General features: G+C 31.8%; 1 protein-coding gene across 11 annotated transcripts in view; it reads right to left on the bottom strand.

Annotated features, from left to right (window-relative positions):
- PDS5B (PDS5 cohesin associated factor B) overlaps window positions 1-27,785 on the bottom strand; it is a 185,095-nt gene that overhangs the window by 61,805 nt on the left and 95,505 nt on the right. For all 11 annotated transcript variants that reach the window (XM_025996773.2, XM_025996769.2, XM_025996770.2 and 8 more), the window contains exons 11-18: window positions 24,540-24,685; window positions 22,215-22,366; window positions 20,964-21,077; window positions 13,919-14,000; window positions 11,002-11,050; window positions 8,650-8,789; window positions 7,055-7,170; window positions 2,382-2,487 (exon numbers count right to left, since the gene is read on the bottom strand). In XM_025996773.2, coding sequence (XP_025852558.1) covers window positions 2,382-2,487; window positions 7,055-7,170; window positions 8,650-8,789; window positions 11,002-11,050; window positions 13,919-14,000; window positions 20,964-21,077; window positions 22,215-22,366; window positions 24,540-24,685 — 905 coding nt within the window. The remainder of the gene's footprint in view (window positions 1-2,381; window positions 2,488-7,054; window positions 7,171-8,649; window positions 8,790-11,001; window positions 11,051-13,918; window positions 14,001-20,963; window positions 21,078-22,214; window positions 22,367-24,539; window positions 24,686-27,785) is intronic.

Raw genomic sequence — 27,785 nt, 5'->3', positions numbered from 1 at the left:
ACATGATCTGATGAAGTCATTTCTTTCAAACGTAAATTACATGTAAAAATAATGTTACCCAAAATTAATTTAATTTGGTTAATGTTTGGGTTTTTTTGGGAGGAGGATGAGAATAGGAGAAAAGCAACAAGAAGACAATTTAATAAATTAGCTCTATTCTCCTAAATAAAGGTCATTAGAAGAGACTAGCTAATAACATTTTTTTAAAAGTTATCTAGAGGAGAGGATAAAACAACAGATCAAAAAGCTACCATAATGTTACAATTATCAAATCAACCTGGTACTAACATCAGAAGAAACAAAACAGAGAAAGTAAAGCTTTTTAGTCCTAGCACATATAAGAATTTAGACTATATAGAGTATAATAGATTATAAAGAAGAAACAGAAAATGAAAATGGATGGCATTTTTAATAAATACTCCTGATAAAAATATGTAGCTATTTAGAGAAAATCCAATTAGATCCTCCTATATATATATCCTCCCACAGTATATACTTTCAAAATACATTTCAGATGGGTTATATTTCAGTTAAAACACAAAAACAAAAATCTTCTGAACAAGACAGTATTTTTAAGCTTAAAATAAACAACTAGAATCAAACATCCAATGTAAAGACAAGTAAGCATAGAAAAATACACTAAGCATAATGCCGTATTTGTAAGATTCCAAAATAAAGTGATGTTATTTAGAAATACATAGATAGACACAGATGATAAAACTAAAAGGACAGTAAGAGGATAAATAAACTCCAAATTCAGAACAATTATACCTAGGGGATGTGAATCAAGGAAAAAACTACTCAGGAAACTTCACGGTATTGTTAATACTTTGAGTTAGCATCCTATTTACTTTTCAATGTATTCCCTTACTATACTCTATAACTTCTATATAACAGAATACACTTTATTTTTTATATATCAAGTATGTCTTATAAAAAAGCAAAAGAAATAAACTCACTTAAACTCAGTTAAAAAGTACAGAAAAAAGACAAAAAATTGAGATGTCATTAGAAAATGAACACAGAATAAAAATAATGAGTTCACCAAAGGCAAAATGCTAATGATTAACATATGGAATTTATACCTCACTGCAGTAATTATAAAAATTAAAACATTGTTTTTACTTATCAGGTTAGAGATTACAAATCTCTTTAAAATTTACAATATTCCATATTTGTGAAGATAGGATAGGCACCTTCACTCACTACTGACAGAATTATATACAGGTATAATTTTTCTGTAAAGGAATTTGACTAAATATCCAAAAATTTTGAAAATGATCATCCTCTTTACATTCCAGTATTTTTTTAAAAAGACATTACCATTAGCAAGAGATCTTAGATACACTTATTGTTGTAGTGATTACACGAACAAAATTAGAAAAATCTAACTATCCAGGGAAATAGAACAACGTATCACAAAAGTATACTAATCACCATTTCAAAAAGTAATGTTTTTTATATTTTTACTATGAGTCAGACACTGTGCTAGGAAACTTATGTACATGACTTAATTTAGTCCTCTGTTAGATAAGTGCTATTATCTCCATTACAGATGAGGAAGTGGAAGCAATAAACTTGCCCAAAAATATCAATCAGATCTATTTTTGACACTTTTAAACATATGGTCTTAAAAAACACTAATAAAAATGCTTATAATTTAATAAGGGAAAATAGTCAAGATACAAAATTGTATATATTCAGTCTGATCTCAACTATGTAAAGTGTGATTTTTTTTTCAAAATTAGAGGATAACAAAATAGACTTATGAATATTTTCTTTTTTCTAATTTGTATTTTATACTTTCTAAGTTGTCAACAACTTAATAATATCAGTTGTTAACTGATATTTTTGTAATAAGTAAAAGGCGATAGTATATTTTAGCTAACAAAATAAAAGATAAAACGGAGTTTTAGGAAGAATTTGGCTCCATGTTTGGTAGGGCTAACACCTTCTTTGCTCACTAATAAAAACTTCAAATTATAATCTGCTATTTTAATATCATAATACTAGGCCCTATTATACACTTTAAATCTGAAAATATTTAGCTTATGTGTTAGAAGAAATGTACATTTTTTTTTTTTTAGATTTGAGAGAGAGAGCACAAGAGTGAGCACAACCAGGCAGAAGGGGCAGAGAGAGAGGGAAGAGCGGTCTCCCCACTGAGCAGAGAGCCCAACTCGGGGATCAATCATGCTTAACCAACTGAGCCACCCAGGAGCCCCAGCAATGTACATTTTCTACATTACCTAAAATGATCGAGAAAATTTTACTTTAGGTTCTATAATTTAAGAAGCAAATCTCAAGAATAAAAAAATATATACTATATATGTTAAATAGTTATCTAATTAGGCACTTAATTTCACCACAAGCATATTTACCTTAAGCAGTTCAAGACCTGCCCTGATGGCTTGATCAGTTGGAACACCCTCATCTTCATCATCTGCTGTTCCATCTATTGATTTATTCACTTGCTTAATAAGAGCACTAAAGCATGACAAAAAAAATTGTCATATTTTCAACTATTCTTTATTAGTAATGTCTAATAAAAATAATCCTTTATATTTTCTATATAGACCATATCCAAACACATAAAAATGTAACAAAGCTATTTCCTAAACATTACTGCAAAACAAGAAATTGTAATAGGTATTTTAAGATACTTCTTTTCAAAAATAGTATTTTCCCTTGTCCATTCAAATGAAGTCCAAATGGTATTTGATTTGCTATTTATTAATGTTACCACTATTTTCATTCCTGAATTTTCCATGGAAAATCTATGCCCCAAAACATGAATAGATTTTTTTTAATTATCTGAAAATTAATGCTGCTCAAGTACATAGAACAAATAGTGAAATAAAGGATAAATGGCAACATCAAGCACTTTCAAATTATTTGCCAAATACTACTATGTGCCAGGCACTATTAAAAGAGGTAGAAACATACAGGCCTATTCCTGAAAGGTGTAAAAATACCTGGATAACAGACATATAATAGAACTTCACTAGAAATTAGAATAGATCAAAAAGGAAACAAAAGACTTTGAAAGTTTCTTCTTAAAACAAGCTTATATTATTTTAAAATAAACATTTATAATACAATACCAATTATCTAAAATAATCATTCACACTTTTAGGTGTCCTTTTTATAAAAAACAAGTAGCACACATTAAGGTTAGAGACATAGTATTATATATTTTAAAATGCAGGAAAATTCAACTATTCAATGTTCCTTAAAATGTTTAGCAGCTCCATGTTTCTACAAAAATTTCATGAATTCAAATGTCAGATCAAGCTAAGAATAAATGTATCTGTCTCTCTTGCAAGTTCCTATTAAATTTATCATCCTTAGCAGCTGACATCTTTGAGAATGTTTTCTCTCCTTTTCTGCTCATTTTTCTTGATTAATCTATTCTCATAGCTCCAACTATCCCAAATAAAAACCTTCAACCTCAATTCTCGTTTTTTTAGCAGCTCCAAGGTTTTTAACTCAGATGTCCCACAGAATGAAAAATACCACATATCCAAAATTAAACTTACTATTTTCTTCCATGACAAAAAGCATGAATGAAGCTCTCAGTCTACTAAGGGAAGGCCAAAAATAAGTAAACAAATACACAGAAAATATAATCAGGGAACAACAATGACTAGAAAGAAGGCAAAGAAAAGAAGTGAAGTTCTTAAGCCAGGGTAGTCAGGAAGGACATGTCTAAAGAGAGACAATTGAGTAACAAAAAAACAGGAGTCAGTCATATAAAAATCTGTGAGAAAAAGTATCAACCTGGAAAAACCAAAGAGAATCAACTGAAAAACTATTGAAAAAATATTAGGAGTTCAGTGAGGTGATACTAACAAAGCACACAAAAAAAATCAGTAGTGCTTTTCTATTTTCTTTCTTTTTTTTTTTTTGCTTTTCTATTTTCTATATCAGCCAAAGTCACCTAAAAAAAAACAGAGAGGAGAAAATCTACTCACACTGATAAGTTAAAATATATAAAGTAAGTTTTACATGCACAGAATCTGTGCATAAATTCTAAGATTATATGAAGGGGAGCATAGAGATATGAACAATTCCAGACAAATAATGGCATTTTTCACTAAATCTCTAATTGTACCAGGGGACCACAACTTGGCATGGGACAAGATTCAGTAGATGCATTCTATGGAGCAAGTGAAAAACAACAACAACAACAACAACATCTGGGAACAGCCAACTAATTTTAGGTGGACGGGAGAAAATGAAAGAACTTTCTCAACAAGATAAAAATGTTTCATTAACACTTCAAAAGACAAAGGAATCAAGTGAAAATTCAATGAGTCCAAATCATACAAGAATTTATGCTATAATATGAAAATATGAAAACATAACAAATCAATTGGGAAGGAAAGAATTTTTCAATAAATGGAGTTGATACAACTAGCTATTATTTTTTAAAAAATGATGGATATCTACTTCTACATTACACTAAAATGAATTCCTGACCACTTAAAGATTTAAGTGGAAAAAACAAAAATCATAAAGGAAACAGATTATGTATTTATTGTAAATTACACAAATTTAAAAGGCAAACTAGGTTAATAGCTTAATTTTATAAAGCATTCTTACAATCAATAAGAAAAAGACAATTCCTCCAAACCCCTCTTAGAAGTTTTTTAAAAAGCAATTAACTAAGAAATACATGCGAAAAAAAATGTTCAACTTTATTAGTGACACACTGTTTTTAAAAAACAGAATATCACCATTTACTTATGAAATGTCAAGGACTGCAAAGGTTAATGGCCACTATCAGGAAGAATTAGGTGCACTGGACCCTCACGGCCTGCTGGTAGGAATGAAATGTGGAATCCTTCTACAGACCTATTAGATAGTGTGGTGGTTAACCAAGAGTGCTCTGGAGCCAGACTTCTTGGGTTTCAATGCCATTCACCTCTTCCTAGCAATGGAGAGGATACTCAGCATTTGTGTAAGTCACTGTTTCTTACTGGTAAAGGGGGAATAATAGTATTTGTTTCACATGGTTAAGAAATCAATAAGTAAAACATATAGAATCATCCCAGGCACTTTACATGGACTAACTGCTGCTACTTGTTATTGTTATACAAACTACTGACTGATAAAGACAAAGACCAAGACCTGTTTTGGTCCTCAGTTTGACTATCCATACTATATTTTATTTGTGAAAACTTTCTCCATCTTAACTTTCAAAACACTACAGTAAACTGGTGTTCTTATACTCTTATAATTTTTCTATTGTTGAAAAACAAGATTCCAAGGTTCTGTCCCTGATCTTTTCATCTTCTTTCTTCTAGACAATCTCATGCTCAGGGAACAAATCAATTCTCACAGTTTCACATTAAGCTCAATTTGCCTTGATTTTTAAATTGTTTGTCATGTCCAAATAAGAAGCACATTAGCTACCTTTATTCTTTTCAAAATATTACTGTGTGCTTCATCATTTGGATCTGAGCTCTTATACTTCTGGCTTCTCATCAACTTTATTCCCCATTTCCAGTAAGATGACCCATTCTAGTAAAACCTTCCTCAAATATAATCTATCCTTTCTATCCCACCACCAGGATCCACAGAAAACATGTAACACCTTTACAATCTATCCATTCCACTTCCCTCTTCCTGTCCATCATTAATCATCCATGGTTCTCAACAGACGAAAGAATACAGTAAAAGCTCTAAAGTTAGACCTTAAATACTTTACAATTTGATCCCAACTACTTTTTTTTTTAGCATTATCTCATAACACTTTTACACCTCTCCGTACTACAGTTTAAATAGATGGCAATCGTTTTCTAAATATCCTGTCCTTTCCTACCCAGTTTGCCTGGTTTATATCACTCTCATGCCTACAATATTCATTCTCCCAATCTGTAAAAACATTCTTCCTCTTAGGTCAAATACTACTCCTTTAGAGAAATCCTTTCAGCCCTCTGAATACTATTTGCATTAACTGTATGAAACTATAATATAATCTCCTGATTAAAACTCTTTATTCCATTACCAGACAGAGGGTTAAAGAAAAGCAAAAAAAGTATGCTTTGCCAATAGCTAACTACATTGTATTAAATAGAAAAAGCATGGGATTATTTATTTAATAAATGAGTTTCCATCTGATTGTCTTCCTTGTACTAATACAGAGGGTTCTGATTTTTGTTTTATATTTATATTTCAAACCAGAGAACCCTTTCTTCAAATGAAAACTGATGCAATAGGAATTCAAAGTGACTACTGGGTATCCAAACCAGGGTCCCACTATGCTGCAGGGGAACAAAGGCCAAAAGCTTACACCCTCCATCTTCCCAAACAAAAGAAATCCCCAAAAAGGGTTCACTGGGTACAGGATATTATTTAATTTAGAATCTAATATATCTCTAAAAGATACTGATGACCAGTAAATCAGAATGTTCTAAATATATATAAAACATATATATATATATATATATATATATATATATATATATATTCAGTAAGCACTTTTTTTCGACCAGTTGAAATAGTTTAGAAAATTGTTAAAAAAAAAAAAAAAAGAACATTTTACATAAGGGAATATAGTCATAAAAGGAAAAGTATTTTCCAAGATGTCAAAGTCAGGTGATATCAAAGCTGAAATGATGATTGTTTTAAAAATAACATTTTTGTTTTCAAATACCTGTGAAAATGCACCATATGCTGCTTTACAAATATATTCACCTAATTTTCTTCCCATGAAGGTATAATTACAAATTGTTTGTCTTACTTATATTACGCAAGCTAACTAAAAAGAGGAATTCCTGGTACACTGCTAACAGATAGAAACTAGGCTTAAATTGAAATTTTTCTCAACCAAATGAACAAGAAAAATTAAGTATATACAGATATGTACAGACAAGTACACATATATTTACATATACATATATGTGAACATATATAGATGAATGTGTAGCTATTATACATATACAAAAATCTATACAGATAAGTGTCTTGTGTATATCAGGTATTTAAAAACGACTGACTGAAGTTAAGTGAATAGTAATGAAACTTTAATATTTTTATATACAAATACCTGATAGATTCAGTATCTATGTGCACAGGTGCTATCCTCTCCAAAAGAAATTTGATCATTTCCAGGAAAGGATTTGTAGGCTGCTTGGGGTTGCCCAACTTCTTAGTTATTTCACGCTGTAAGGCAGATTTTTAAAACATATTACAACAATATGTTTAAAAAGTTATATCACATTAAAATGTTAAGAATCTAAAATAATTAAAATCATGTAATACTGGTATTGGCATAAACAAATCAGTAAATCCAAAAAGCAAACTAAATTAAAATTTTGCATATGAGAAAGGTAACATTTCAACCAATAGGAAAAATGATGGATTCTTCAATATATTGTGCTGAAATAACTAAACAAACATCTTGTTTTACAGACTAAAAACAGATCCCTATACCGTACATTATGCCAAAAACATTGCAAAAAGATAAAAGCAAATACAAAAGAATAAAACCACAGGCAACAGACTGAGAAATACTGACATTCATAAATATTTTCATTGACTTGCAATAGAATGGGGTTTTGTAAGAAGGACATAAAATGCAAAACCTCAAGAGCCTGCTAATAGACTCAGCTAGATAAAAATAAAACTATGGTATATAAAGGACATCACAAACAAAATAAAAGAGCAAACTACAAATGACAGGAAATTATTTGCAGCTTAATTAACATACATGTCTAACAAATCAATAAAGACAAATGTCATTCCAGAAGATTAAAAACACACAATTTACAACAAAAAAAATTTTAAATGGCTAATTTGCCCAAGAAGAAAAGATGGTCAGATGACTAGCAACCCAGAATATAAATCCTACCAAAATAATTATATTTTTCTTTGTTTTGCTTCTTTCCAACAATGATAGGAGCCAATATTGAATCTATCAAGAAATAATCAAGACTGTGAAAACTTACTTGGCTATAAAGATACTAAAGTGTTCTTTAAACAAAAGCTGGGAAAAAATCTGTATGTGTAATACAAATGGACTATTCAATAATTATGGTACATATATTCAATAGTAGTATGCTACATTGCTATTAATACTATAAAAGGCTAATAAAAATAAGTAAACTACACAATGCTGTATGTATATGATGATCTTACCTTGAAAGATATACACCATAATATTAAAAGCAATTATCTCTAAAGGATTGTAGTTTATTGTCTTTTTTTTTGACATTTCACATAATGAATATAAATTTTACATAAATGAATATAAATTATTTTATAAAAGGGGTCAAATTTTGACATAATGAAAATTATATAAAATAACATTTTACATAATGATTATAAATTTGGCATAACAAATATAAATTATTTTATAAAAAGGATCAAAAAAGGTTTGGGGGTTTCTCCAAATATTAGCTCTTTTTGGTTTTTTAAGTAAAGAGAATGAGCACAAGTAGGGAGGGGGGTGGTAGGGAGGGACAGAAGGAGAGGGGGAGAGAGAATCTTAAGCAGGCTCCACACGTCGCATGAAGCCCAACAAGGAGCTCAATCTCACAACCCTGAGATCATGATATGTGCCAAAAAGCAAGAGTCAGACACATAACCAAATGAGCCACCCAGGTGCCCCAAACATGAGCTCTTTTAAATGTCTGTCCTTACCACACAACCTTCAGCCTGTTTGCAGGAACATGTTGGACTAACAAGTACTTCTAACTGTTTTCTTATTTTCTCATCATCTTCTAACACCTGTGTGAACTTCTTCATGAAATCTTGAGCCTTACCAGGATCTGGCAAATTTCCTTAAGTAAATTAAAATTCAATTAAAATACCACTTTAGACAATTTCCAAAAATAATAAAAGATCAGCATTTTTCATTCTTTTTATTACTTTACCAATCCTAATTTACAAATTCAGTTTAATTAGAAATTGTAAAGCAACTTCAATAGTCAATTTTCACATAATTCTGCCTTCTAGAAATATGAAATAAGAGCACTGTGAAGGAACATCTTTGTAGGAAAAGACTGAACTATTTCTAAATAACCCCTTATAATATTTAAGGGCACTTAATGTCAAACTGAATAATACCAGTTTATTGCCGTCTGCTTGAGCTTATTGTGTACATTGTTCTCTTGTAATTCACAAGAGATCAGTAAGTTTTACCTTTAAGAAATTATTTTCCAAAAAAAAAAAAAAAAAAGAAATTATTTTCCTGTACTGCATTAAATTGTTAAACTATCCAAAGATAATTCATACACAGATGCTATCAGTCAATAACATATGCTAAGCAACATGCTTCAGGTGTTACTATTGGATGTGTCATTATTGCATGAGAAAAGAGGAGTCCTCAAAGAACCAAGATGATTTTTATACCCCTCTCCTAATATATCCATGTATCAAAACACTTCTGAAAGCTAGTAATATGTTGATCTATTTTTTTTTTTGACTACTCACAACTATTATAGAGGACCAGACTAGGATACTTCTAATAACAGAAATTATAAATCTATAGACTATAATAAAAGTTATAGAAATTCAACTAAATCTTAAAATACGAGTGCACTAAGTGCAGTCTTCAAGTTCAAATATAACTTTGAAATTCCACTTTAAGTCCTGGCCAAATCATTGAGGATAATAAGAACAAATTGTCCTTATTATAAATACTTGACTGCATCTTTTCATGTGTCTATGATATAAAAAAGTCTACTGTACTGTCTTCAAATAATTTTGGAAGATGTCACTTTATAGTCCCTCCATAATGTATAGACATCATACCAATAAGGTCTACCATTCAAGAAACAAACAGATTGGGGGGGTGGGGGATGAAATGGCAGAAGACAGGAGAGGGAAAAGGGAGGGAGGACACAAACAAACAAACAAAAGTTTAATTCAGCATTCTACAAACATTCTTGAACATGAAATCCTTTTTTCTAACAACATTATTAACACCTACAGGATACCAGCATCCTCAGAACAGAATTTCGGAAAACAGGGGTAAAAAAAGTAGAAAATATGTGAGATGATCTCCTTTAAGAGACAGTATCCACAGCTAAATAACAAGGAGACAGTTATTAAACAACAGCAGAAAATCACTTGCTTGAAGTCATCTGAAGAAACTGAAAACTAATTTATGTTTAATTGCCCAAGACTAAAAGATATTTTGGTCTTAAAGCCTTATTCATGCCAAACTCCTATCACTTAGTCTAAAACTCAGTTAATTAGCTTACTGTTCTCTTCAGTAGCTAAGCATTACTTCCAACCACACCTTGGAATATTTGTTAACATCTCAGATCCATCTAAAACAGATCTCTTCACTATTCCCAAACGGAAGTCAGCGGAAGTGCTTCTCCAGGTGTTCCTGATATTCCCCCCTTTGTCCACATGCTATGCTATACACAGTAATCTCTGGACAGGAGGAAAAGCAAATGCCCTACAAAAACAGCTACTTTTGCCCAATCTCTGTGCTGAACAGAGAGATGTGCTACATAATCCTTTTGTATTTACTGCTGAATGTAATTAAATAACATTTCATTTGAAATCACTGAAAGCAAAAAAGCAAATTGGTATTTTTTTTTCCAAAGAAGCTCTTTTGTAATTATTAGGTATACACTTTACTCTAAATTTTGGCTCAGAAAGAAATTAGCTTCAAATAGATTCATTAGAGCAAGCAACACCAAAGTACAGATTCAGTTTTCACAGTAAGCTTATGCAATAATTCGAATGAATTCCCACAAGTAAATTTATACAATATATCCTTTCTCTAGTTCTTGCTCATCCAGCACAAAAAAGAAAAAGAAAAAGAAAAATTGTGGGTAGCAAAGTAAATGAAAATCAGAAAAAAAAAAAAAAAAGCTGAGTTGTCTATTGAAAAAATAAAATCAATCAAAAACACTTTTACTCTTTTCCTTTATTATCAAAGCCTAAAATGAAACTCCATGAAACACATTTAAGTTATCGAAAAGAAATATTTCAATTAAACTTTAAATTTTAAATGTAATATTTGAAATGACTTACTTGTAATAACCATCACTTTTGAAAATATGGCCTTGACACTGGCATCTGTCTGTAAATCACACACACACAAAAATGCAAAATTAAAATTTCTTAACAATAATCTTCATTATACCCTTCAGAAAATTAAATAAGCATAACCTACTAATGCCCCAGGCCTGCACCCTGACCACAACTGTCAGCTCCGCAAAGTGAATGAAAGGTGAATGCTCCACTGCTGTCATCTCTTCCCCCTCACCGTTTTGTCATCCTCGAAACAAAAAAGGAGAATGCTATACCAACTTTCTGAAATAGGGAGATATTTTGTTTCCTCCAGCAATGAAAGAACAGGGCAACCAAGTTTTAAAAAGGGACAAAATAACCTGGTTTCCAAGTTTTAAGCTTACCTCAAACAAAAAGTTGGCAAGTATATAATTCTTATTTAAGGTGTACCTAAAATTTTTAAGCCTGAGGATTATAAGGCATAGTCATGAAGCTAATGGGCTTTCCTGGATAAAGAAAATTTAAAAAGATGCAGCTGACAGGTACAAAAGAGTTTTCCAAGAATGCTACTTACTTGCTGTTATCAACACAGTATTTCAGGGAATGAATGTGTTCACTACATTGTACCCCATGTAACAGTCTGTAAAGTCACAGGTATAAAAGATGTTCCTAAGAGTGCCACTTAGTCAAAGCATCAAGTTAGTGTTATTTCTTTAAAAAAGATGTCAAAGAGCAACTCTGTGTAATATATTTAACTAGAAAAACACTGGAGTGAAGGCAACAAATAAACCATCCCTATTCAGGAGTCTGCTAAGACTAAGTGAGAGACAAAAAAAAAGAGTTAATTCCCAAATATTTGGAATTCAAAGAATTTGAACAGATCTGTCTAGAATCATATAATATTTCTGATTAAGAATCTGTTTATAAGACTTTTGTTTAATTCGAAGGGTAAAAGGTACTGCTGGGCTGTCAAGAAGCTGCTCCTCATGAAAAAGAAACAGTATCAACAAAAGTACAATACTGGAAATTATGTCACTTTCAGTGACACCAAGCAAACGAATTTAGTTAAAGTAGAAGGGCTACAATGCGGAACTAATTAAGAATAAAAACTAGCCTTATCAGACTGAATGACGAAAAAGGCAAAAAAACGTATCTTGATTGGTAAGTATCTAAGAGTTTTCCTGGTGAAATGGTTAAGAAACATGAATACCCAAAAGTTAAACAAAGCTTTGCATTTTTTCTACCTTTAACTCTATAATGTCTACTGTAATTCTTGGTATAAAGTGAATATTGATTAATAATAGACTATTAATTCTCCTCTCACTAAAACTCCACTTTAGGGTACCATCTTCTTCCATTTGGTTTCTTCAACCAAAATCACATCAATAAGAATTCAACCTCAAGTCACATTAATGAGAATTCCCTCTTAACTTGGCTAACTCAGTAATTATCTTAAGATATTTTAAAGGAAAATCCACAAAGTAGAAAACATTAAAACATTTTAGCTGAATTGAGACTGTATTTTGTTTTTTCACATGAGAATGAAGTCATTAGACCTTCTCAAGTTATTACCAACAGGCAACAGAAGTTCCCACTAAATAAATTTTATTTTTATTTTTTTTTCCACTAAATAAATTTTAAAGGGACAGTGAGAGTCAAAAACCAACATTCTTTTTTCTTAGTCTCACGCATCATTCTGTTCAACATATGATCTGCATACTTAACATATTACTTAGCTATTATGAGACTTCCAATAATTTTATATACATGCATATAAAAACACCTCATATTTTTAATTAACACCTTTGCACCTTTGACCAAAAGGAAATAAATTAATACATCTCTAGACAGCAAACAGGAACACTTTATCCAGAGCTTATTAACTGAAACACACTTATTGAATTAAAACACTGACTGAAATATATATTTACTGGCTAAAGCACACTAACTTAAATGGGGTTTTCCAATTTTGCTCCTTGGCAGAGAAAATATTAAAACAACAAAATCACCAAAATTAGTTTTAAGCCATTATAAGAAAAAAACCTATTCTAGCAGATTCAATATACTCAATAATCACAAGTTAAATTATCATGCTCAATAAACAAAGAGGTTACTGTTAGCTTCCCTTTACATGAAACAATTCCTCTCTATTGATCTCTGTTCTATGAAGATGCAGTGTATGTTTTGTTTTGTGGGGTTTTTTCTTGGGGGGTGGTCCCACTAAGGATTGAAAAGAAATAAAAAAGTGTATTATTATTTTTTTGTGTTATATATTTCCTTGGATGCAATTTAAAATGACCACACATACTGCTTTTTTTGGTGAATTATAACTTTTACAGGCCTATATACAACATTTCAAACAACATTCCAGGGGGAAAAACACCTAGAATCATTGATATGATTATGATACATATGATATACCAACTGGATGAATACCACCATTAACTTGTAATAATGAAAATCAAGTGGTACATTAAAATTACAGTAATATTAATTATAAGTAGAAATATAAAGATGCTTAATTAAAATTACATGATATTAAATTTTCCTAAAACCACAAGACTATACATAGATGATGTGGCAAGATGGAGTGCAATTTACTCTATTTTCTGTGCTTTCATTGATACTGAGTTATTATTTGGGTTTTTTTAAAGCTACAAGACAACTTTAATTCTGAGTACAAAGAAGTATATTCTCTTTCCTATTGGGTATTATCTTTTACTGATATAGTGAAGTTATTAAACTTTGTATTTTTCTATGCAGTACGTTTCTTAAAATTTTCCTTGTTCTAAATTAGAGACCATAGCTTCTCACGTAGAACAATTCCACACAGAAATAGTTGTTCAACTACACTGTAGCAATGGTAAAAAGTAACTAAAATGTATACGTTTTTACAAAACTTACCATCAAAGGAAAACTTCCATTAAATTTAACTTACTTTGGGTTGCTTAATTAAGTCAAGCAAATCCTTCACTTGATGTCGGAGCAGATTTTGACATTTCCACATTTCATTCAATGCTCTGCCAAACACAAACATATAAATTCAAATAACAAAACAGAATACAAATCCTTCCAGAATATTCCACCTATATTGTTTTTTAAATTCAAATTAACAAAGGAGAGGACAGAGATGAGGTAAAACTTCACAGAAGGCAGCAACTGATGATGTATGGAGAGAAAGGGAAGAGACAAATATAAGAGGTATGCACGTGTGAAAGGATATCTGTATCAAAAAAAAAATTGTTTTGTGTTTTGTATAAAAATAGGGAAGAATTATCATTAACTGCAACAGGTGTATAAGCTAGGGGATAGGAATTACCTACAGAGATTGTAAACTTGAGAAATAAAGGAATATTTGATGGGGTAAGGACCTACAGTAGACAGGATGAAAAGGAATCAGAGCCACAAACAGAAGAGTTAGTGCTCAGAGAATAGAGGATACTTTTTCCTAAAACAAATATTTATAATGTAATTTTATATAATATATATTACATGTTTATGTATGTTATATAAAAGGCATATTTATATACTTACAGATAAATATATAGTCATTATAAGATTAAAATATGTATAAATCAAACTAATGTAAGTTAAATATAACAATCTCTCACTTGTTTTATTTAATCTTCAAATTCTTGCTATTTAAAGGTAGAATTTGTGTTTAGATTTTTTTTTTTTTTTTTTTTTTTTAAAGATTTCATGACCCTGGGACGCCTGGGTGGCTCAGCAGTTGGGCAGCTGCCTTCAGCTCAGGTCATGATCCCGGAATCTGGGATGGAGTCCTGCATCAGGCTCCTGTAAAGAACCTGCTTCTTCCTTTGCCTATGTCTCTGCCTCTCTCTCTCTCTCTGTGTTTCTCATGAATAAATAAATAAATCTTAAAAAAAAAAAATTCATGACCCTGATATCATGACCTGAGTCAAAACCAAGAGTAGAAAGCCCAACCAACTGAGCCATCCAGGTGCCCCTAATGTGTTTAGATTTTTAAGGACTCACTGAGGTCTACAGTCTGAAGTATAGATATCACATAGTTAACTAAATAACACATATTATATAAATTATATATATTATACAAATTAAAACATTACATGTAATATTTATAACATATTCTATATGTTCCATATATTATATATAAACATATATATACAATCTAAGTTAGACATTTACATGCTATATATATTGGGTTATACAAATATGTGTATTTACATATTATATATAAGTGATTATCTTTATATGGCAGAATTTTTGATGTCCTCTTAATACTCTTAAATACTTTTTGTTTTCTAACAGAAATTTAAATCTAAAAAGATTATATACATACTCAAGAAAAAATACATAAATCATGAGAACAGTTAATGTTACTGAAATATTAAGTTACAGAATTCAAAATCATACATATTTTAGTATTTCAGAAGGAAATTTTGCAAACCCAAATACTTTTCATTATTGTTTTCAATTACCTACACTTTGAACCTCCACACATATGAAGCACTGCCATAAAACAGTAATAGAGTACACAAAAGCATATAAAACCACCTTTTTTTGATAGAGAATTCATTGTTAAAATTTTTCATTTTCCTCCTTAATACTGTATTTTAAGAATACCTCTGGATATTTTTATGGAAATAAAATAGTTTAAATTTGGACACTTAAATTCCCTTACAGTGGTCATCTCAAAATGGTACTAGCAAAGCAAAAGCATTTGATCTTAGAAGTTAAATTTAAAAATAATTATACTGTTTTCAAGTTATTAAATTTCCATTAAAAATTTAATTGGTACACTTTAAGAATGTAGACATTAAAAGAAAAATGATCAGAATACTGATCATTTTCCTGAGAGAGGACTGTAAAAATCTAATAGCTAAGTAAGAGTTATGTAATTAAAATAATTTTCAAAGAAACAGAGTAAGTAGTCATCTGTGAAATTACTCCTGAACTCCAAAGTCAATGAATTGTCTCTTGCTTCCTAACACTTCATCATTAATTACAACTCTGACAGACCTGGATTTTGAAACTTGCCTTCACTTAAAGCAGAAATTATTATACTTCTAACAGCTATTTATTAGTTTAAAGATGAAATCTCAAGCAATTCTAAAGCTCATTATAAACTCTTATGGCTATAGTATAAGTCAAAAAGTGACCAACACTAAGATTTTGTATTATATTTTTAGGGAAACCATCTCCAAGTCCTTTAATAAAATTATCTTAAGCATCAAAGACAATTTGTCCTTGTGTTTGTCTTCCTAAATAGTCCTTTAAAAAGAAAAAAAAAAATAGTAGAAATAATATCACCACAACAGGAAGACAAATACAATTTGGAATGAGCCGAAACTCCAGCTCTCTGTCACTAAAATAAATGTAAAAATTTGGTGAGAGCACAGATACTCTTACAGTTGCTATCTGTCTACTCTTCTCACTAATTCAAAGAAAAAAAGTTACCCTTGGGTAGCATCAGAAACCCATACAAAAGTTGAAAAGAACCTCTCCTCTAACATTCCACTCTCAGCTGGCAAACTACCCACCTGACTCAGCAGTACAAAAACGGTCTAGATGAGTCTGCCTGATGAAGGACATTATAACCAGAACACATGAAACTACCACTAACTCTTGTCACTCACTAACAGTTGTTTTAGGCAACTTGGTGGAGGTGTCAACACATACCAGTTTCGGAGAGTACTCAAACCTGCCTATGTTCTCCTTTTCATTAATCAAGGTATTTAGTGGGGCACCTAGGTGGCTCAGTCCATTAAGCTCAGTCCATTAAACTCTTGGTTTAGGTTTGGTCATGATCTCAGGGTTGTGGGATCAAGTCCTATGCGTAGGCCTCCCCAATCTGCAGGGAGTCTGCTTGAAAATTCTCTCTTGTGCATGCATGTGTGCATTTTCCTCTCTTTCAAATAAATCTAAAAAAAGATATTTAGTTAACTGAGGGGCTTACAAAACTGTTAACACATCAAAAATTTTAAATAAAGGAAGTATTCCCCCAAAAAACATGGCCACAGAATAAGATCTTTATAAAGAAAGAAAGGAGGAAAGAAAGAAAAGAAAAGAAAAGAAAAGAAAAGAAAAGAAAAGAAAAGAAAAGAAAAAAAGAAAGAAAGAAAGATCTTATCAAACAAGTTCTCAAAATGAACCTGCCTGCCAAGCAGCCATTTTTAAGTGTCTTTCAAACTAATTCGAGATTACAAATTCAAACAGCTTCTGGACTAGAATGGTAATGTAAATAAAGAAAGTAGGTCAGATGTTACAATACAGAGTGGTGAGGACTGTGATAATATTAGAAACATTATGGAAAACATCAAGCTTACTACTATTCACAAAAATGAAAAAAAAGAGACAAAATTTAAGACCCAAAAGATTCACAAAAAGTAAGATGTCTGATGTTTTATAAAAACACAGAAAACTGCAAACCACTGGTGGGAAAACAAATGAACATAATCATATTGGAAAATATTTTGATACTAGTTTATAATGCCGACAATGTACACAATCAGCAATTCTACTCCTAGCTATGTATCAGTGATTCCAAACCTTGATTGCCCATTAGAATCTATAGAAACTTTTCTAAAAACCCCATGCCAAAGCAACACTTCAGACAAATTAAATGAGAATCCGTGAAGGTGAGATTCAGGTTGTCAGTATTGTTTAAACGTAAGTAATTATACAGCCAAATTTGTGAACCATTCATAATCATACCTTAGAGAGACCATTGCATGTGTACTCTAAATTGAAAACTGCTCATAATGGCACTACTTTTGTATTAAAAAAAAAAGGGGGGGGGGGATACCAATTCTTTCCACTGACTCCAATTTCCAATGACAACATAACAGGATATAATTGTGACATAATGTATTTCTATACCATAGTGAAAATGAATGACCAACAAGCTACGTATGTTATGGATGAATCTGAGGAACATAACAAAACGGGGCGGGGGAGGAGGCCACAAAAGACTATACCCACAATTACTCCACTCTCATAAAGCTCAAAAATAAGCAAAAATAAATATTATTGAGGGATAATACCTAAGATAAAATCATTTTTTACAGAATTTATTTATTTGAGAGAAAAAACAGAGCAGGGGGAGGGGCAAAGGGAGAAAGGTACATAGACTCCACACTGAGCTCAGAGCTCAACACAGGGCTCGATCCCAGGACCCGGAGATCCCAGGACCCTAAGCTGAAATCAGGAGTCAACCACTTATCTTACTGAGCCACCATGATAAAACTATTTTTTAAAAGGAAATGAAAAATACATAATTAAGGATAATAGTTTCCTCTGTGTGGAGGACAGGAGGATGAAAAGGACAAGAGTTCACAAGATGGGTGTAGATTCACAAATATATTTATTTATTTACTATACTTTGAAACTCATGTGATTTCTTTGTATGCATTAAATATTTCATAACAATAAATGTAAAGACTTTTGGAGAAATAATTCACAAATGTAAATTTAAAGTATTAAAGTAATAAACTGTTAAGTATTAGATTTACAGTTGGCTAGTCAATTCCAAAATATTGATTAAAATTTTAAAAATCGCTTAAAATATTAAAATATTTTAAGTGTTTTAACTTAAAACAGTTAAAAATCTATTGACTCACCAACCATTTTTGCAAAATCAACTGGTCCACAGATTGGAATTTACTTTAGACTTTTCTATGTCATTTTTCAGTGTATTTCTTGCAATTAGCATTTTTACTTTTTAATTCAATCAAACATACTTGTTATTTAACTGATGAATCATATGTTATAGTTTTGTTTAAAGACTTATTTGAGAGAGAGAGAGATAGGAAAAGAGAGCATACGATCAAGTGAGAGTCGGAAGAAGGGGTGGGCAGTCGTAGGGATCCATCTCACAGCCCTGAGATCATGACTGAGCCACCAAGGCGGCCCTGAAATATATAGCTTTATATCTGCTATTTAGTATTTTCCATTTACAATTATTTTTTAATTTTCTTTTCCATTTCTCATATTAAAGCTTTCATTAATTCTTTTTTGTTCCTATGGGTTTGGAAGTTATACATCCCAATTCTATTCTCTTAGAGCAACTCAAAATTTTAATTTGCATACTTAATTTACAGCCTAATTAATCAATCACGCTTCTCTTTATGATAGAAGAGGGTCACTCACTCTTCTATGATAAAAGAACCACAGAACATTATAGCTACCATCTTACATGCTGTTATCTGATAGGGTCTACCTAGTATTCAAAATTTTTCACAAAGGCACAGCACCAATCAATCAGAACTACTGGCAGAAGAACAAGGGCCAGAAGGTCATTTCACTGTGCCCAGGGACAGGAGAGAGTGGGTTGGTGTAAGGAATCAAGGACTCTCAAGAGAACATACATACGGTTCCAGGAAGTAAGTGCTGGCTAAGTATCAGCCTAGATGCTAACCTACTTTTTAATCTATACCTCCTTTCCTTGTAAAGAAAATTTTGTTATTGATTTATTGTACTGATTATTTAGAGCTATAAAAGTCTTTGAAAATTTTGTCACTTTTTGCATTGTATTCCTTCCTTCTGGATTTAACTTCCTTTTTGCCAAAAGAAATTATTATTCTTTAGTAATTTCAAGTAGGATATATGAGTGAACTCTCCTTTTTTGCTTGAGAGTATCTTCTATTTTATTCATGAATGACGGATGAGCCGAGGCTACATATGATTTCACATAAGCTGTTTCAAATACAACATGTATCTCATTCATTCTAAGAAGCCATCAACTGCACTAAGAAGATGAGGATATATTCTAATTCTAGAGGTGTTAGTATATGACAATCTTATGTTTTAAAATCAACTAAATATGGTAGCAACATATTTTACTGTATGCAGAAGAAAAAGAATGAATTTTGGAACCAGGCAGAAAAGAATTCAAATCCTGACTTTGTCTCTAACTTGTGTGATTTTGTGCAAATTAACTGACCTCTGGGATTCAGTTTCTCGTGTGAAAAACAAGAAAAATATCACTTACACGAAGGGTTGGCAAGCTTTTCTATAAAAGGCCAGATAATAAATATTTTAAGCTTTGTGGACCATATAATACAGTCTCTGTTGACACTACTCAATTCTGCTGTTAAAGCACAAAAGCAGCCATTGATAATACATACTCTTCTGCCTGAAATACAGCAGGTAATAAGGAATTTACATTTCTTCTTCTACAACCTTTACTTCAATGTTTCTATGAAAGATATAAATAGCACATATAATTATTTCCATGGAGGGAGGAAAGTCAAAAGTCCCATTAAGCAGATGTAGGAATGAAAATTATATACAGCTCCATAGACTTCCAATTTCTGAACATTTAATCCCCAACACTTGTAACTACATTTACTGGAATGCAAAGATTCTACATTTTCTAATACCTAGAGGAAATCAATCTCTAGGCCTCAATTTCCTAACCCTCAGTATGATTCAATTAGCAATGTCTCTCCCATGTCCAAATTCCAATTCCTTAAGATACAGGCACTCACAAGTATTTTCTGAATTAAAAATGGTCATACAAATATATCTGTGCTTACCCGAATGCCAAACTGTAACACTATGTTGATGCTATGTAGCATAAAAATATGTACCCTACTGCCCTACAGCAAATTTCAAATCGGTATCAGGTCAAAATAAGGTGGTAGGATTTTCTCAATATGTACCTTCTTAACACCTTAAGGAAAAGACAATCAAAAGGGTACATCAATACTTCTTGAAACAGTAATATGAATGTCCAAGGGAAAAAAAATCAAATCCTGAAAGACTCCATGTCAAGCAGTTATATTTTTTAATTGCTTAAAAAAAATCCCTGTTAATCTCTGAATCCTTGGTAATCTACCTTCTGAAAAAACAGCCAAGTATTTTATTGTATCTGACCATTTAAACAAAGTTTACATTATGTAAATTGTTAACATTTAAAAATATAGTTGTGTTTTATTCCCCCCATAAAATCCAGTACACTGAAAAAGATGAAAGAACAAAACTGGACATTTGAAACATACTTTACAGCATTTAAATCCAGTGTGGCATACAAGTAATATAAGCACTTCATCCGTTCTGTAGTTTCCAAATTGTGAGGAACCATATATTGGGCAAAGATCCGTTCAACAAGCAATCTACAAAAACAGAGAAGGTACTGTAATTATTTTTTAATGTATTAAATTTGTATAAAAAATTCCAAAACACACAAAAAATACATATAAAAAGAAGTTTCTGCTTTCTGAGTGGAGATGAGATTTCCAAATCAATAATTTCCTTCTGTAAGAAGGGGGGCTGGAAAAAGATTTAATTGGATGCACTGGCAACAGTCTTATATCCAGCTAAGATAATTACCTCTGCATGACCTTGAGTGTATATGAGGAACTCAATTTCCTTATCTGAATAACAAAGTGTTAAAAAAACTACACCAGGTCCTTCCAAGTGACAAATTCACATTTGACATTTTTAAGATTCTTCTGGGTTTTTGTATAAGCATCATGAAAAAAGACTTGGTTAGTCATAATAATAATGCAAATCTCCATGCAATGATGCTGTACACTCAAAAAGTCTAAAAATGTCAATTTTATAAAGATAGTAACTATGAACTTTCTTAGATAATGTTAACCTAAGACATTCAGTTTCTAGTTTCTCTAACTCTTAAAATTGTAAGATTCTTAATTTTCTCATTCTGATATATAATAGGCAAGATCATTTGGATCTAACAATTTAAAACAAATTCAATCAAGTGAAATCAATTCAGACTGCAAGCAGGATTCACAGATCTATTAACTACTAAATGGTTAGGATCCATACAAGATCTAACCTTATACTGCAATAGAAAAACACAAAGACTATATTCAGATAGTGTATTTCAAATAAAATTATAAACTGGCTTTTTATCCTTTAGAAGAAACTATTTAAAATGTCTATAATTCAAGGGATATATTTTCATTTATTTGAAAATATTTTATTTGAAAAATAATCTCTGAAATAAAATTTAAATTTTTATACACATTTCTACTTTTAAGTACTGCTGTCTAAAAATAGTATACAAAAAGGAACATAAAAGCTGTTATCCCTCCCTAAAGTTATACATACATTACTGCTTCATTTATGGCTTTGGTGGGAAGAAAACTAGTCACTACCTTTGACTTGCAGTAAAAACTGAGAGCCCTTAAAGTAACAAAGAAAATAGTTTGCCTAAAACAACAGATCAACAATAGTTAAATACACCAAAAGTACCATATATTTTACACATGGTGTCCTCTACTTACCGATCATCAATACTATTTTGGTAGTATATATGTAGCAATTTGTCTTTGATCCATGAAATCTGTTTTGCAGCATCTTTTCCAGCTGCTGATTGTAAAGCATACTTCTTATAAATTTGGGCAAGTCCCATCATGGCTTCCTTACGAACTCTCCACTTAAAGTAAAAACAAATGTGCTTTCTTATAATTTAAAAATGCTCACATTATATTTCAGGAAAGTCTATTTTCTTGTTTTTAAGTTACTTTACACAATATATCTTCATCAATCCTCAGTTATAGGATATCAATTTATAATGACTATGAAAAAAACACAACTATGACTTTAATAGATCTACTATGTAAGGTACAGAGACAGCAACATGAATACAGAACTTTAATGTTTTAATATCTTACACCCTTCACCTTCCTCTAAAAAACAAAAGTTAATCAAAATCACATCAAGTCACTTAGAATTAGTGAGGGAAAGTATGCTACCAAATTTTAAAAGGCAAAGAATGAGTTAATTATGACCTATCCCTTATATGCTTCTTCTAATTGATGATGTATATTAAACATACTTCAATTAAAGATACATGACATTGGTTTTATCAAATGCTCAGTAAAGACACTCGGTTCATTTTGTGTATTTGAGAATCAAGCTCAAGTGGAAGAGAAATGTATTAAACTATTTTTTAAAATACCTATTTGCAGGTGCCTCAGAGCAGTGCGTCAGTCTCAATAAAACATCTATTTGCTATAGTATATCTAATACTGCTTAATTATCTTGGGATGGGTTTATTCTTTACTTTTACACAAACAGCACCACAATCAGAAGGATGTTAGTAATGTTTAGAACTTCATAAAGGTGCACATATTTCTTTTTTTTTTTTTTCATTTGCAGTCTGTCTTTCATAGTGATATTCTTCCCTTGGTTTTTCTTTCAATTACTTACAGCAGATTAATAACAGTCCTTACCTCATCCATCCACTGACTGATACATACTGAAATAAAATACTTTAAAAAGCCTTACTCATAAGAATTCAATTTGTTTGCAGAAACTTTCTAATTCTCTATCTTATCTCTAATTCCCCAAACTGCTGCTTTAAGGAGAATTTAAAGATAGAGCATATTCTAATACTGCCAACAACATAAATATGTTCAATTATTTTTGATACACAATATTTATATGAATGAACCAAGCAGCCCTATGATGAATACATGATTATCAAAAATTATGTGAATTTTTGAAACCCCAATAATACACAGACACTAGGCTCAAATTCTAAGTGTAACAAAGAAAAAGACTACTTGAACACTTAGAAGGCTGTTATCCTACCACGAGGCCAATCTCCCCTTCCTTCTCTATGCCTTTTGGCCTTTTCATTAATACCCTATGAAATATTCAATAAGGACAAGTCTAAATTTATTAGTTAAAATAAGTTGTTCTGAATACTCAATAGATTTGGAGGGAAAACTATACAATTCCTGCCCAACTATTCTTCACCCACAACCAGCATTATCAAAGAGAGCATTAAATGAAGACAGCACAATCAACCTTATAAGCAACAATTAAAATGTCATAACGTATTTACCTAGTCAAAGCTATCCATAACTACCAACAGGCCTCTCACCTTCTTTGCTAATTAACCCTCAAATACATCAATGATTTTCATTCTTTAAAAAAACTACTCAAGCTTAGTAAGTCCAGTAAAACTCATATCACAAAGGAAAGGCGATGGGGATAAGGAGAGAGGGAACATTTACTTCTACACTTTACTGTTTAATATACTTCAGGCAATATGAATACAAGAATAAGACAACACAATACCTTTCTTAAGAAGCCAATGATTACTGAGTGCAGCTAGTGGGTGCTCACTCAAGAAGAAAGGTTTAGGGTCACAGACGATAGCCTAAATGCATGCTGCTCTGATAGGCTTAGCTTTTCCAAGTTGAAAACATGTTATTTTCTACTCCTCAGAAATTATAATACAACCAGCTAAAGGACTATCAACTGATACCCATGTGGGGAAAAAAAACAAAACAAAAAAACCCAACAACATAAGAAGCTGTGTCGGAGGCCTTTACAAGTAACTTATTAGTGCCCAGGCAAAACATCTATCATTTAGAGCCATCTCATTTTTAAGAAGAGAATAAATAATCTGACTTTTAAATACTAACAAAATTTAATGTAACCAAAAAAATAAAACATTCTCATTAACATTATTTTAAATATTAAAATGGCACCCTAAAAAAGGGCTAATTACATCTTCATCTCAGTATTTTCAAATGAAATACTGTTAAGCTTCAAGTATTCAAAGTGAATGCCTACTAATTATTATTCCTACTTACCCGTTTGTCTAACGTTCTCTCTCTCACAAAATTAAGTAAGTGATCATTGACCAGAAGAATATCCTTTTTAGCAGCTGTAACTATAGACACAATAACATCATGTCTAATAGCTTCCTCAGGATCGTGTGACCTCACTTTAAGATACTCTGAAAGACAAAATTTTATTCAATTAAAATGGAACTTTAACAATTAAAATGTTTTAAAAGATTGTATAAGTCCTTTGAAAGTAAACCACAATAAAACAAACCTAAATAGAAGGTTCTTCAAGGTTTCAAGAAAATTAAGAGCAGAGGAGGAATAGAAATGAAGGTCAGTCCTTTAGTCAAATACAGTAGTTTAAATGCAACTGAGTAGTAAAACCCCTCCCTATTGGAGAGCCGAGTAATAGTTATTACGGAGTTCTTAACCTCATTAACTAAACCATATAAGTGAACTAAGTAGTATATGACTTTAACTAGGGAAACCATGAGTAAAGTTTCTGAAAGAATAAAATAAATATATCAGCCACCAAGAAATAAGATTACAAGAAAGACCACAAAGCAAGTCCATGTAACTGAACTAAGAAAGGCCAAAGGGAACATAGAAGAAATTAAAGATTTAATAATTAGGAGTGGCTGGGGGAAGACTTTAAAGTAGAAAACATGACAGTTTAGATTTGGCACTGAGATAGTAGAAAGAAAATACTAATACTTTTCAGTAATGATCTATTAGGCTTAAGGAAGACGTAACACAATTAAACATAAACATAAATAAAATATTTTTCAGCTTTGTATTATAAGACCAATATGGTAAAATTTCATTGTTTTGATCTAGAGTAATAGGTATAGCCATGTCTATACACACCAAAGAGTGCTTATGATTGTAAATGGATTTACCTTCCAATAAATTGACAGCTTTTTTTTTTTTTAATTGACAGTTTAACGAAGCACCCATAAAACTACTGCCCAGGTATTAAGAATTTTCACTAAACTGCTGAGCATTCTCTCACAGGAACTATTTCCAAAAACGAGAAGGACCATGTACTGTCGAAAAAACCTGAAACGCTATTTTATCTAACTCAGTAAGGAAAGTTACTTTAAGTACTGATTTCAAATGGAATATGTTAAATATATCTGAGGTTCATTTCCCCACCAAGATAAACATAAGAGTTTTATCTTTCACTTTACTACTTGTTTCAAGTGCAAGAGATATTATTTTAGGTGCCACTAAGACAAAACCAATGTCAACATCAATGATTTTAAGATGCATCCCAATTTCCCTAAAACAAATCATTCATATTAAACAGGTATACACAAGAGCTATTAACTTACAGATCCTAACCGTGCAGAGGAAAACAAAGGAGAAAGAAGAAATTCTCGATAGATAGCATGACAGAGCAGCTAATAATACTCTTCACAATATGGCTGTGTGCTTTAAAATGTGGCTGAAGGCACAAGGATGAATCTCACAAACTTTTCTCTGTCAAGAAAAGTAAGACAAAAGTGTGTGTCTAGCATATATTAATATCAGGTCACTCCTGAAACCCTAAGAAAATGTCTTTTGGGGATCCCTGGGTGGCGCAGCGGTTTGGCGCCTGCCTTTGGCCCAGGGCGCGATCCTGGAGACCCGGGATCGAATCCCACATCGGGCTCCCGGTGCATGGAGCCTGCTTCTTCCTCCGCCTGTGTCTCTGCCTCTCTCTCTCTCTCTGTGACTATCATAAAAAAAAAAAAAGAAAAAAAAGAAAATGTCTTTTAAAAGGGACAAGTATTGGGGATCCCTGGGTGGCTCAACAGTTTAGTGCCTGCCTTCAGCCCAGGGCATGATCCTGGAGTCCCGGGATCAAGTCCCACATCGGGCTCCCTGCATGGAGCCTGCTTTTCCCTCTGCCTGTGTTTCTGCCTCTCTCTGTATCTCTAATGAATAAATAAATAAAATCTTAAAAAAAAAAAAATTACAAGGGACAAGTACAAGAGAAGAGATCATACAAAAGAGATTTCTCAACAGAATTGTGGCAGATGTATGACATTCCAAGATAGAATTTCCAATTTCCAAAGTAGAAGAGCCAGGAAAACATTTAGAAATTCAATTTCCAAGGTAGAAGAGCAATTCAAGGCACCAAGCAATGAGAAAGGCACAGATGAAGAATGCAGCTGGAAATATGAGGAACGGTTCAAAGTACATATAAAGTAATTAAACCCCTAGATTTTTCAGAGCTATCTTTTAGCTAACTACAAAAAATATGCAGTTTATAGCAATACAGGCCTACCTCAAGAAGCAAGAAAAATCTCAAGTAAACAACCTAACCTTAGAGAATTAGAAAAATCCCAAACCCAGCAAAAGGAAGGAAATAATAAAGATTGGAACAGAAATAAATGATATAGAAGCTAAAAAACAATAGAACAGATCAATGAAAACAAGAGTTGGTGGTTCTTTGAAACAATCAACAAAATTAATAAACCTCTAGCCATTAAAAAAAAAAAGAAGAAGAAAAAAAAAAGAGAGAGAGGACCCAAATAAAATCATTAATGAAAGAGGAGAAATAACAACCAACGCCACAGAAATACAAACAATTATAACAGAATATTATGAAAACCATATGCCAACAATTTGGACAACTTAGAAGAAATGGATAAATTCCTGGAAGCATATAACCTACCAAAACTGAAGCATGAAGAAATAGAAAATTTGAACTGATCAATTAACAGCAATGAAATTGAATCAGTAATCAAAAAGCTCCCCAAAAAATAAAAGTCCAGGACCAGACAGCTTCATAGGCAAATTCTACCAAAGATTTAAAGAAGATGTAAAACCTATTCTTCTTAAACTATCCCAAAAAATAGAAGATGAAGGAAAGCTTCCAAATTCATTCTATGAGGCGAGTATTACCCTGATACCAACCAGATAAAGACATCACAAAAAAAGAATACTACAGGTCAGTATATCTCATGAGCATAGATGCAAAAATCCTGAACAAAGTACTAACTAACTGAATCCAACAATATATTTAAAAAATCATACATCACAATGAAGTGTGAGTATTTCTGGTATAGAAAGAAGGGTGGTTCAATATTCACAAAACAACATGATAAATCAGATCAATAAAAGAAAGGGTAAAAATCACACCATCGGGGGTGCCTGGGGTCTCAGTTGGTTAAGTGTCTACCTTTGGCTCCTGTCATGATTCCAGGGTCCTGAGATTGAGCCCCACAGTTGGCTCCCTATTCAGAAGGAGTCTACTTCCCTCTCCCCCCACTCTCTCTCTCT

This window comes from Vulpes vulpes, chromosome 9, assembly GCF_048418805.1.
Source record: "Vulpes vulpes isolate BD-2025 chromosome 9, VulVul3, whole genome shotgun sequence".
Taxonomy (NCBI): Eukaryota; Metazoa; Chordata; class Mammalia; order Carnivora; family Canidae; genus Vulpes; species Vulpes vulpes.
Note: the sequence above shows the minus strand (reverse complement) of the source record. Positions and strands in the feature narration are given on the sequence as shown.